At 37.5% G+C, this 12,981-nt stretch overlaps 1 protein-coding gene across 3 annotated transcripts; it reads left to right on the top strand.

Annotated features, from left to right (window-relative positions):
- Positions 1–505: 505 nt before the first annotated feature.
- On the top strand, positions 506–10,899 carry Cenpl (centromere protein L). Of its 3 annotated transcripts, none has more exons than XM_013356137.4 (5): positions 506–1,098; positions 2,867–3,055; positions 4,410–4,661; positions 7,812–8,354; positions 10,054–10,899. In XM_013356137.4, exons 2-5 carry the CDS (start codon positions 2,870–2,872, stop codon positions 10,123–10,125), a joined length of 1,053 nt encoding a protein of 350 aa, XP_013211591.1. In that variant the 5' UTR covers positions 506–1,098; positions 2,867–2,869; the 3' UTR covers positions 10,126–10,899. The 3 variants fall into 3 exon arrangements, with proteins under 3 accessions (XP_013211591.1, XP_040133412.1, XP_040133411.1); XM_040277478.2 differs by lacking the exon at positions 506–1,098 and adding an exon at positions 1,111–1,331 and having other exon boundaries at positions 4,410–4,469; XM_040277477.2 differs by lacking the exon at positions 506–1,098 and adding an exon at positions 1,112–1,331.
- The last annotated feature ends 2,082 nt before the right edge of the window (positions 10,900–12,981 follow it).

Raw genomic sequence — 12,981 nt, 5'->3', positions numbered from 1 at the left:
CCCCAGGACGGCGAGAGACGATCACAAATTCCACGCTGCAGGTGTTGGACGGTGCTCAAAACTCTGTTTTGGAAATGCACCGAAGTCCCTTAAAATTTTAGTTCCCACTCTTCTCCAATATTTAAGCCCTCCTCCGCTGAACATCCGGGTACGGGTGTCTAGCAACTACATAAATCTGCAAGGTTTGGAAGGCCCTTGGATGAGTGGATAGGGAAAAGCCCTCTCCCCGTCAGGGCATCACTTTCCACTTCTATCAAGGCCGCTGCGCCGAGTGACCCGAGGACCAGTGTGAAGCGCGACGCGGAAAGGCCTGTCACCAGGCGCACGCTTTCCTCCTCTTCTCCGCCAGAACGAAGGCTCCCACGGGCAGAACCGGAAAACAAGGAGGAAACAGCCTGCGTTCCAAATCTCCTAGACCTGGCAGCCGACCTAAGACTTTCCGTAGGAAAAGGACGGCAACCAAATCAAGAGCACTCCTAGGCCAGAAACCACGCTAGACCCGGGGAGTCAATGGTCCTTGTACCCGCCCAGGATTAGAGGAAGGCATTCTACCAATCAGAAAGAAGCTTCCGCCGCCATGCCTACTACGGGCGGAAATAGGAGGGGAACGCCTCGCACCCGAGGAAAACCAAGAAGCAGCGCCGCGCACCGGCCTTGACCTCAGTTAAAATGGCGACCTGGGTTACTTCACTGTCTTGAAATAGGAGGGGCGCCAGGGAGGCTTCCTGCGTGGGACCGCAGAGCGAGTCGGGAGATGATTTTAAACTGTGAAGGGCGCTGAGAGCCGAGCTGCCGCTTCTGGCCGTGGGCTCTCAGATCTGGCTTTGCCCCAGGAGGGCTCGGGTGGAGAGCGAGTGGTCTCCTGTCTCTTGCCGACCCCCTCCGGCTGGGAGCGAGCGGCGACCTCCTAGCTGGGCGCCTTGGCGTCCGGGGGAGCTCGCTCGCGGAGCGCCGGCGGCACTCGGGCCTCTCCCTCAGCTGTCATTTTGGCGGCTTTTTCACTTCAGGAGGTTTCAGCCTCGACCAAGTTCCGGAGCCGGATGGAAGAATGAGTCGTGCACGCGGAATGGGTGACAGCGTCAGCGCTGCACTTTATTGGTGAGCTGCTTTGTGTTGGTCCAGGACTGGCCGTGAACTTGGCTGTGGCCTGTGTCCTTAAGCACAGACGTGCTTCGCGCTACGAGGTCGACGCCCCGCCACGCTCGGGCTTCGGAGCTGTTGGCCTTAGGGACTGGTGGGGTGCACCCAAGTGATTAAGCCCCTTTCTGCACGGACTACCTACAGGACCGACAACTCGGGGTGTCCTGGTGTGCTACCATGAATTTTAAATGGTACTTACACATTATCATTTACAAGTAGTAGTACTGCGTCCCGGCCACGGTGCGCACACCTGTAATCCCAGCTTTTCCGGAGGCTGAGGCCGGCCAGCCTCGGCAATTGAGCGAGACCAAAAAACAAACAACAACAACAACAACGGGGGTGTAGCTCGGTGGTAGAGATCCCTGGGTTCGATCCCTAGTACCGCAAAAATAGTTAAAACTGTAAATATAACCTCATTTGTGAAAAACTCTTTTGAAAGACTAACAGCACAGTAGTTGGGAGTAATTATAACTTCATTCCTTTCAGTGGAAATGGTATGTTCATGTTGGAGCTCTATGGAATACTTACGTTCGATTAAACCGATACTTGGTTAACAATTAAAGTGCACTTCAGCTATGTATTAGGGCAGTCATGCAAGAGAATTATAAAGCACTATTTCAGTCAAAGCAGCTTAGACTTGCAGGGGAGACAAGAAATTCACACCAAGAAAATAAATGAACAGGGGCCAAAATGAGTGGTTCAGACTTGGTGAGGAGAGCTGTGTGGCTGCTGTATCTCCAAAGATTTTACAGAACATTCTTGAAGAATTTTGCTGGACTCTTTTGGAAATGGGATCTCTCTCTCTCTCTCTCTCTCTCTCTCTCTCTCTCTCTCTCTCTCTCTCTCTCACACACACACACACACACACACACACACACACACACACACACTCACACCCACACCTTCCGGGAATGAGCCACAATACAGATAGAATCATATAATGTAGGCATTTCAAGGGAAAAAGATTTGAAAAAACCCTCTTGTTTGAATTTTCGAACAAGAATTTTTGCAAAAAAAAAAAAATTCAAACAGAATTTGAAAGGAGGTCACATTCAAACATGGTCTTAAAGGAGGTGGAATAGGAAATGTCACTTCAGACAGATGATATAGTTGATAGGCAGAAACATGAAGATATGAATATATTTATGTCCTAGGTTGGAGAGGAGAAAAAGGAGAAGCTGAATTTCGACAGACTTAAATATCTGGCAGAGGAGTTTAGGATTTATATTGTCATGAGGTTTTTGCTCTGATAACTAACAATAGAGTGCCATTTTTGGAAAAATGTTTCACTCTTAGGGACTCTTGGTTGTGGTTATAAAAATATAGCCCAGCCTATGGTTTGGGAATGCATGACAAAGGCTGTTGAAGGAAGAATTTGATAGAATGTGCTGAATGACTACTTGTGAAGGAGTGGAGGTGGGGGACTGTAAGCATTTAAGTTCTCCTAGAAAATTGATAGGAATTTGAAAGTGGGCCAGTTAGCTTTTGGAAGGAAGGAGTTGAATTTAATTTTGAACATACTGTTTGTGGTATCTATAAAGTATTAATAAATATGGCTATAGCCAATGAGAAGTGTAGCACTTCATGAAAAAGTTGAAGAAGGGGAAGGAAGGAAAGAATTATTTTATAGTGAGTAGAGGAATCTGTGGAACTATGAATATGAGTTAATCTTTTAGTGTTTAGAATTCTGTCTTATTATTATTATTATTGTTATTTTTTTATGTAGACCATGGATCCTTATGTTGCATCAGAATCAACACCTGAATTGACTCCTAGACAAAGTACATCCTCAGGTCTTAAAGATTACCTTATAGGTGCCACCCCTCTGCAAAAACGATTGGAGTCAGTTAGGAAGCAGACTTCATTTGTCCCAACCCCGCCTCAAAGGAAAATTCCCCAGTGTTCACAATTGCAGGTATGCTTTGTGTTCTTTAAAAGAAAAGAAAAAAAAATATATATGTATGTATGTATGTATGTATATATATATATATATATATATATATATATATATATATATATGCATATGTTGTAGATGGACACAATATCTTTATTTATTTATTTTTATGTGGTCTGAGGATTGAACCAGTGCCTCACATGCAAGGCAGGCGATCTTCCATTGAACTACTGCCCCAGCCCATGTGGATTAATAAATAATTGAGACTATTTGAGCAAAACATTTCAATTTTTGTTACTGTTTATAATATCTTCTTAACCCTTCACTAATAAAATAAATGAGAAACAGTTAAATAATTTTATAGTATTAGCACTATATTCTTTTATCTCCTTAATCTGGATCATTTCCACAGTATTTTTCTTTGTATTTTTTAATTTCTTTGTTGTATGATAACTTTTTTTTTAAAGTACAATCTTTTCTCCCCTTTTTAAATAGAATACTGCTCATTTTGTATTTGATATTTGCTTGTGATGAGAATGAAGTCATATTCTTTGTTGGAGCACTGCATAGGTGCTGTTGTGACCTTCATTGTAGCTGTTTTTATCAGTGTTGATGCCTAGTGTCTCTTGGGATAGGAGTCAAGTTTTGCATTTTTGTAACAACTTTCTTAAAGAAAAATTACTGATGCTGGTAATGAAAGTGATAGATTTTAGCCAGAAAACAGAAATTTTATATGAAGATTGGAATACCCTATTCTGTGCTTCTTTACCTTTTCAATAATTTTGCCATGTATTTTGATAACTATAAAAAAGTATAATTGTTTCAATAAATGTTCTATCCAGAAGAAATATTTTTTTCTCAAGTAAAGTTTTAAAAAATAGATGGAGCTGTGAGACAATACTAGAAAGCATGGACTTTTCTGGGGAAAACAGACAATAAAAATCAGACAGTATTTTATTGTCACTCAGTAATTAAGTGCTGTGAAGAAAAATAAAGCAGATATATAAAAATATATATCTATAATATATATCTATATCTTTATATAAAAAGATCTTTTTATATAAAGATATAGAGTGACAAAGTTGGAGTGGGTACAGGTGCTACTTTAGTGGAGTAGCCTCTTGGGTGGCATATTGGGAAGAGATCAGAATGAAGTGAAGGAACAAGCCATTCGAACTCCTGGGAAAGAGCATTCTAAAAGGGAATGTTCAGCGAAGTTCGAAGATCTATAAAAAATCTTGCAAACCTCACTTTAGTTTGATCTTTGGGAATGCAAAGGTTTGGGCCTCAGTTATAGATTCGTATAAATACTTAAATCCTTTGATTCTTTCTTACTAATGTTTGTTAATTTTTAACCTTTTTTTTTCTTTTTTAGGAAAATATTGATTCTCAGAAGGTTGCTTTCCTCCTGCATAAACAATGGACTTTATATAGTGTAACTCCCTTATATAAATTCTCCTATAATAATCTTAAAGAGTATTCTAAACTTCTGAATGCATTTATTGCTGCTGAAAAGCAAAAGGGACTTGCTGTGGAAGTGGGAGAAGACTTCAACATTAAAGTGATTTTCTCTACTCTCCTGGGAATGAAAGGAACACAAAGGGACCCCGAAGCATTTCTTGTCCAAGTATAGTATATAAACAATTCTGGTTTCCTAGGGCAAAATGATCTACATTTTGTTTTTATTTTGTTCTTTTTAAAAATTTTGCAGTGCTGGGGATTGAACTCAGGGCCTTACACATACTAGGCAAACTTTCTACCACTGAGCTACATCCCCAGCCATTTTTTAAAATTGTGAAACGGGGTTTCACTAAGTTTCGCAGGCTGGCCTTAAACTTGTTATCCTCCTCTCTGAGCCTCCCAAGTAGTTCGAATTACTATGCACTACTATGGCCAGCAGCATTTTCTTGGTTTGGAAATAGTGGTATTTTTACTGTTTTTTTAAGTTCCTAAGCTTGTGATTTTTTAACGTATTTTATGTGTTATTTTACCAAAGTGTAATAATTAGATTATGGCCAATGTAAATTTTTTTAACATATATGTGTATGTGTAAAATTATGTTAATTTTAAAAAACTTTGAAAATATGTAAAAGTACAAAGAAAGTTAATGATCATAGTTAAGCTGGTGCATGCTTGTAATCCCAGCAACCTCAGGAGGCTGAAGCAGGAGGACCATAAATTTGAGGTCAGCCTTAGCAACTTAGTGAGACCCTGTCTCAAAATAAGGGCTGGGATGTGGTTCAATGGTTAAGTACCCATGGGTTTAATCCCCACCCCCAAGTAAGGCTATCTTTTGATGTATTTTAAAAAGACCACAGATTTATTTTGTTATTTGTAATAAAGTCTCTTCTGAATTTATTAATCTTAATCACTAATAAGAAAATGAAATCCTCAAGCAATTAACAAGACTGGATTTATTTGTTTATGTAAATCAAAGGTCAGCAAAGCATGGTCTGACCTGCTCTTTGTTTTATAAATAAGATTTTATTGGAATGTAGCTTCTTTTATATGCTATGTCTTATGTATGTGTGGCTACTTTGGGGCTGTGATAGCGGAGTTAAATAGTTGCAACAGAAACCACATGAATTGCAAAGCTTAAAATATTTATTATCCATTTACAGAAAAAGTTTGCTAACTCCTGGTATAGGTCATGGTATTGGCAAAGATCTCAAGGTGTTTGAGGGTTAGGTTCCATTGTTTATAGCATAAATCCTGAGTTAACAGTGGATTGAAAATGATAGGCTCATTGTCTTCGTGAAAAGCTAAATGAAGACACACTGTCCAAGGCTGGCATGAGGCTTGATGATGAGGTCATTAACAACCCAGACTCCTTTCATCTTTCTTCTCTACCATCTGTAGTGGATGACTTCCATTCTAAAGGTCACCTTATGGTCCAGGGTGGCTCCTGGAGCTATAAACATTATATTTAAGTTTCAGGCAGGAGGTAGAAGGAAGATGAGAGGGACAAACAGGAAACCCAGAAATGTGAATCTTGCTGAGATTCAGCAACTTCTGCTTACATCCTAGTTGGAAAGGAAGCTGGAAAAATTTTCTTTTTTAGTGGGCACTTTGCAACTTTAAGTAAAGGGACTATTTTATTGCAGAAGGAAAAATGGATACCAGGTAGTCAGCAGTCTTTGTCAAGTAAAATAGCTGATGTCAGAGACGTTTTGTGACTTGTATATCATAAAGATGTTCTCATGAGGATTAGAAATGATATAAATTCCTAGTACAGTGTTCTGATAGTTTTCAAAGTAAATTTCAGGTTTTTTTTTTAAATTTTATTAGTTGTAGATGGATACAATACCTTTATTTTATTTATTTATTTTTTTAACGTGGTACTGAGGATTGAGCCCAGTGCTTCGTACATGTTAGGCAAGCACTCTACCACTGAGCTACAACTCCAGTCCTGTAAATTTCATTTCTTGACAAGGTTATAGGACTCTTAAGTTATGAAAGTCTGATAAATATAGCATATCTGAGCTTCAAGGTATGCAAAAGTCTTTCATAATTTCTTAAATAAAAAGGAGGACTATAGTAAAAAGAAACTGCTCCAACGATCATCTCTAATGGCTGTGATCTTAACCTTGGCTTGGTCAATATTTAAACAAATCTTGAAGGTATTTATCATGTTACAAAGTTTGAGGGATTAGTCAGTAAGCTGGGAATATGATCAAGGTCCTCAACAATCTGAATGGATTGGTACAATGGGCTAAATTGAAAGAGCTTAAAATTTTAGTAGAAGTAAGTTTATACCTCAGTCTAAGCTGGGGGAGATTTACCTATTTACAGCAAAATTGAATATGTAGGGCTAATTTTATAAAACTGTCTACTAAATATCAGAAAACTGTAATCTAAGATTATACCAATAGAAGTGTAATATGGATCAAAGATGATGATAGTCTTGTAATCAGATCTTTTTTGAAATAATCATGTTAACTTATGAATGACTCATGCATAAGAATTTCAGAAAAGAGTGTCCAGAATAGTAAGATAATGTGAGTCTATTTAGGAAAAATGGTTGAAGAAACTGGTTATGAGCCAGGCTTGGTGACTCATGCCTATAATCCCAGCAACTTGGGAGGCTGAGGCAGAAGGATGTTTTGGACTAGCCTCAGCAACTTAGATCCTGCCTCAAAATAAAATTAAAAAGAGCTGGGGATGTTGCTCAGTGGTAAAGTGCCCCAGTTCCCCATTCCTGCACTACTCTCACAAAAGAAACTGTATATGTTGAACTTGGCAGTATATGTAGTAGAGATCATGAAATAGTTGAGGGGCTTTTCCTGTGGAGGAGAGATTAAATTTTATTTATTTTACATGCGTATAAAGAAAACAGGTCCATTCGGAGGAAACTATGGGGCTTGATGTATGGAATTGCATTTTAAGTTGATGGAAGAAGTTGCCTTAGAAAATGTTGGTATCTTCTCCAGTGGGAGAATTCCACATGTTGAATTTGGTGACCTTACAGTCCCTTCTAAAGTTGAGATTTTTTTCTTCAAGATACTGTACCTAATTATTCTATGTAGGTATCTCTTTTTTTTTGCATTTTCATTGCACCAAGATGTTGCCATATGACATAACCTCTATAAAATATTAGAAGAAGGGTCCATTATTTTTATAAACCCTAATAATGACTAGCAAAACTATTCCTTTTTTGTCTTTTGAACAATATGTCATTTTATTTCTAATGTGCTAATTAATTTTGGGAAGATGTAATTTAGGAGCAAATGTACTTTTGAACTTAATGAATTTGTTTTACTTTTACTTTCCCTTGTAGATTTTGTCAAAATCTCAAATGCCATCTGAGAACAGAGAAGGTAAAGTGTTATGGACTGGTTGGTTCTGCTGTGTATTTGGAGATAATCTCCTGGAGACTGTTTCACAAGATTTCACTTGTCTACCCTTATTCCTTGCAAACGGAGCAGAGTCTAATACAGCCATAATTGGAACTTGGTTTCAGAAGACTTTTGACTGTTATTTCAGTCCTTTAGCAATCAGTGCATTTAATCTTTCCTGGATGGCTGCTATGTGGACTGCATGTCAAATGGACTGCTATATGGCTACTACTGAATTTCTTTGGTCTGTTCCCTGTAGTCCTCAAAGTCTGGACATTTCTTATGCAATTCATCCAGAGGATGCAAAAGCTCTGTGGGACAGTGTCCACAAAACACCTGGGGAAGTTACCCAGGAGGAAGTTGACTTATTTATGGACTGCCTTTATTCACATTTCCATAGGCATTTCAAAATTCATTTATCAGCCACAAGATTGGTCCGTGTTTCAACATCTGTAGCTTCTGCACATACTGATGGAAAAGTAAAGGTTAGTTTGAACAAATCTGGCTAAGTAATTTTTTTCTTATTATTGCCAGTTTTCAACATGCATAGTGACTTGATCATCACATTGAAGAAAAACATTTGAATGTATGCCAACTGAAGACAATAGAGAGACTTTATTTTTTGCTTTATAAATGATTTATCAAAGTCTTCAGCCTTGTTTGTGCAGCCCTATAATGGAAGAACATTATACGTGTATACTATAGACTTGGATAATAATTTAAATTATTATTCTGTAATATGAGTTATAATTCTTTCAAAATTGTTTCTTATCAAATTTTGAAATAATTATGAAAGTTATAGAAGTTTCATTTCATGTTAGAAAGAAATTTATAGCCAGAAACACAGAAAAAGGTATCATCTTTATATTTTAGGCTTTTCTATCCCCATTGGAAAGGACTAATAGACACATTGTTTTACTCTCTTGAAGTGCTTATTACAAGAAATATCAGAAATAGAGTTAGTCCAGGACTGGGTTTTGGCGCAGCGATAAAGCACTTGCCCAACACGTTGGAGGCCCTGGGTTCGATCCTCAGCACCACATAAAAATACATAAATAAAGCTATCGAGTCCAACTACAACTAAAAGATAAATATTAAAAAAAAAGAAAAAAAGAAATAGTCCCTAAAGCATATTTGAAAATAGAGCTATGTTATGCTCTCAGTGAATATTTCCTATGGTCTTGTTATTGTATTAGGAGGTTTTTTTTGTTTCTTTTTTAAATTGATGCACATTTATGGGAGTACAGTATGATAATTTATGACATATGTACAATGTTAGTGATCTAATCACAGTAATTAGCATTTCCATTCTCTTCATTTATCCTTTCTATGTGTGGGACCTTCAGACTCTTCTAGTATTTTAAAATATATATTAAGTAGTTGTAGACTATAATTACCTCATAGTGCTACAGAACACCAAAATCAGTTCCTCCTATCTGATTATATTTTGGTACTTATTATCTAATCTGTCCCCTCTTACCTCTACCCTTCCTAGCTTCTAGTGACCACTGTACTGTTTTTATATGAGGTGAACTTTTTTAGCTTCCACAAAATGGAAAGCTTATATTTGTCTAGAGGACCTTAATTGTGTGTATGTGTATGTATATGTTTTATTGGGGATTGAACCCAAGGGTACTCTGCTCCATTCCCAGCCCTTTTATTTTTTATTTTTGAGATAGGGTCTTGCTAAGTTGCTCAGCGTGTGCCACTGTGCCTGGCTAGCCTTTAACATTTGCCTCAGCCTCCTGAGTAGTTGGGATTACAAATGTTCACCACTGTGCCTCAGCTGGGTGTTTTTATCCACATTTTATTTTAAAACAAGAAAACAGGTCAAGGTAAGTTTAAGTGATACATGGAAGATAGCTTAGTAAGGAGAGAAGTCAAGATTTGAACTCTCTTAGGTTCCAAGAGCACAGTTTTCTATAAATTATCTTTTTCAGAATGGAGGCTACAGTGTAATGGAAGCTGGGAAATAATTTTGAGGAGAAGAGATCAGCATTAAAAAGGAAAGAAATAGAAGATATAAAAATGATAGTGTATTGAATGTGCCAAATTCAATGTACTAAATCCAGAAATTAGACCAGTGTAACACTGATCACTCAAATATCAAACTGCCCTGCTATAACATTCTAATTTTAAATTTCTTTCTTTCTTTCTTTTCTTTTCTTTTTTTTTTTTTAACAGATTCTGTGTCATAAATACCTTATTGGTGTGTTGGCATATTTGACAGAACTGGCAATTTTTCAAATTGAATGAGTGAACAATAAGTTATGGATCGTCTACTCTTTTCTCGCTAATTATTTGGTTAGTTGCTATGCTGAAAGGGTCTGCAAGAGAGGTGGGTATGTATCTCTGCCTCTTCTTTCCTCACAGTAGCTTTGGAGTTGCCCAGATGAAAGCCATGGAGGATTTAGAAGAACAAGGACTTGGCACTAGGTGAACCACAGCCACGCGCTTGTACTGGTTATGATGATCTCAGATGCCAATGCCTAGAAGCAATGCTGTGTTGTTAATTTCTTGGTATCTTTTTAAAAAATGTTTTTCATATCAAACTTTTAGAATTCAAATGTGATATCTAATATTGGGTATTTTTGATTTAGATCTTTAAAACCTTTAATCCCTTTAAAGCATTTTAGACTTGCAGTCAAAGAATTTTCATCTTCTAAAGACATTTGCTAGCATTGTTTTGCTGTAGAGAACTGGCCATCAAAATCCTCTCAAAAATTCTGGCTGGGTATGATGGCATATGCCTGTAATCCCAGCAGCTTGGGAGGCTGAGGCAGGTTCAAAGCCAGCTTTAGCAATTTAGTGAGGCCCTATCTCAAAATAAAAAATGAAAAGTGCTGGGGATGTGGCTCATGGTTAAACACCCCTGGGTTTAATCCCTGGTACCAAAAACAAACAAAAAAAACCCTCTCAAAAGGAAAATAAAGATTAATAGACTTTTTAAAAGCCACTAATATGCTTCTGATTTTAATATTGTTCAATTCTTATAACAGTGTTAAATTAAATATTTACTTTTAAAGTGAAGTAGTGTGTTTCTCAGTGTCTTTGTTTTTTGTTGTGCGTTTATTTCCTTATGTTTTCAAAAACCATTGGAAGAGCCAGCTGTGGTGGCACATGTCTGTGATCCCAGCAGGCAGAGGCAGCAGGGAGGCAGAGACAGGATCATAGTTTGAGGAAAACTTGGGCAATTTAGTGAGACCTTTTCTCAAAACAAAGAAATAAGGCCTGGGGATGTAACTCAATGGTAGAACATCCCTAAATTCAATCCCTAGTATTGTAGAACAAGCAGCAATGAAAAGGTAAATCAAAATAACTAATAAATGTGTTTACAGATGAAAGGAAAGAACTGAGTAGAGAAGACACTAACAGAAGTTAAGACTTCCCTGAACGTTCTTTGGTTATAGTTAATAATCATATGAGTGTTTTATATAATTATGAAATAAGGGCTGGGGGTGTTGCTCAGAAGTAGAGTGCTTGCCTAGCATACTTAAGGCCCTGAGTTCAATCCCCAATACTGCAAATATTAAGTCAATAAATTATGAAACAATATTATATCAAAACGGAAAATACAAGATAATATTCCCCTTCCCGCTGTGGTACTGGGGATTTATCCCAGGGGATGCTCTACCATTATGCTACAACAACAACCTTCTTTTATTTTTAGAGACATGGTTTTGCTAAGTTGCTAAGGCTCGCCTTGAACTTGTGATCCTCCTGCCTCAGCCCAGCAAGTTGCTGGAATTATACAGGTGTGCTCCACCATGCCTCGTTGCTCCTATGTTTCCTTCTAAGGATTTTATAGTTTTAATTCTTATATTTAGGTCTGATTCCCTTTGGGATAACTTTTATTTTATTTAGTGTGAGGTAGAGGTTCAGATTCATCCTTTTGTATATCGACATTCAGTTGTTCTAGCACCATCTGTTGAAAAAACTATTGTCATTAAAAAATCAATTGGTTTTAGATGTTTGGGTTTCTTTCTGAACTTTGAATTCTATTTCACTGATCTATATGACTGTGCTTGTGCCAGAATCACAGTTTTGATTACTGTAGCATTGTAGTGAGTTTTAAAACCATGAATTGTGAGTCTTCCAACTTCAACTTTTTTTTTTTTTTCATGGTTGTTCTGACTCTTCTGGGTCTTTTCCATAAGAATTTTAGAATCAGGGCTGGGACTGTGGCTCAGTGGTAGAGCACTCGCCTAGTATGCCTGAGGCACTGGGTTCATCCTCAGTAGTTTTTTCATTGAATTCCTTAGGATTTTCTATGTATAAGTTCAGCTTGTTCTATGAATAAAGGCAGTCTTACTTTTTAATTTTCAATATTTCTTTTTCTTTCCAAATTCCCTCAGAGTTCAATGGTGAATGAAGTTGGGAGGAGGTACATTTTTATCTTCTTCCTGATCTAAGTGCGAAAGGATTGAGTCTTTTTTTTAACTATTAAAAATAATGTTAACTGTATCTTTTTTCATAGATGCTTTTATCAAGTTAAGGAAATTCCCTTTGCTAGTTGATTGAGGGTTTTTATTCTAACCCTGTTTCAAAATGTTTTTACCCAAAAAAAAAAAAAAATCATCCATTGAGATGTTTTATGGTTTATTTTTTCTTTTGCTCAGAATCATATATTGCTAGCTCTCTACTGGGCAGGCCAGGAAGCAATGAAAGCTTATTAGCGGTGAACATTACTAATGCTCAGACTGTGGTCTTTAAGTATTTCCCTCTAAAGGGGTGTGTGTGTGTGTGTGTGTGTATGTGAGTGTGTGTGTGTATGAGTGTGTGTAGTCCTGGGGATTGAACCCAGGACTGTCGACATGCTAGGCAAATGCTAAAGCACACTATAACACTGAGCTACATCTCCAGCCCCTAAGATTTCTTAAAGTCTATTTCAGGTTTGGGACAAGAAATGTGGAATATATTTTATGTATCAAGAAGCAAGGTAGCTATCTATTTAAAGTTGGGTCAAGGATAGATTCCAACATGATTATCAAAAAGATAATTTTCAAATGCTGAGTATGTAAAAATTGAGCTCATACTAATAATAAATGCCATTTTATAAACTCATGCTTTACCTTTGGGGGTTGCTATGGAATAACGTCTGAACATTGGTAA

This window comes from Ictidomys tridecemlineatus, chromosome 10, assembly GCF_052094955.1.
Source record: "Ictidomys tridecemlineatus isolate mIctTri1 chromosome 10, mIctTri1.hap1, whole genome shotgun sequence".
Lineage (NCBI taxonomy): Eukaryota > Metazoa > Chordata > Mammalia > Rodentia > Sciuridae > Ictidomys > Ictidomys tridecemlineatus.
This window is presented reverse-complemented; position numbering and strand designations above follow the sequence as displayed.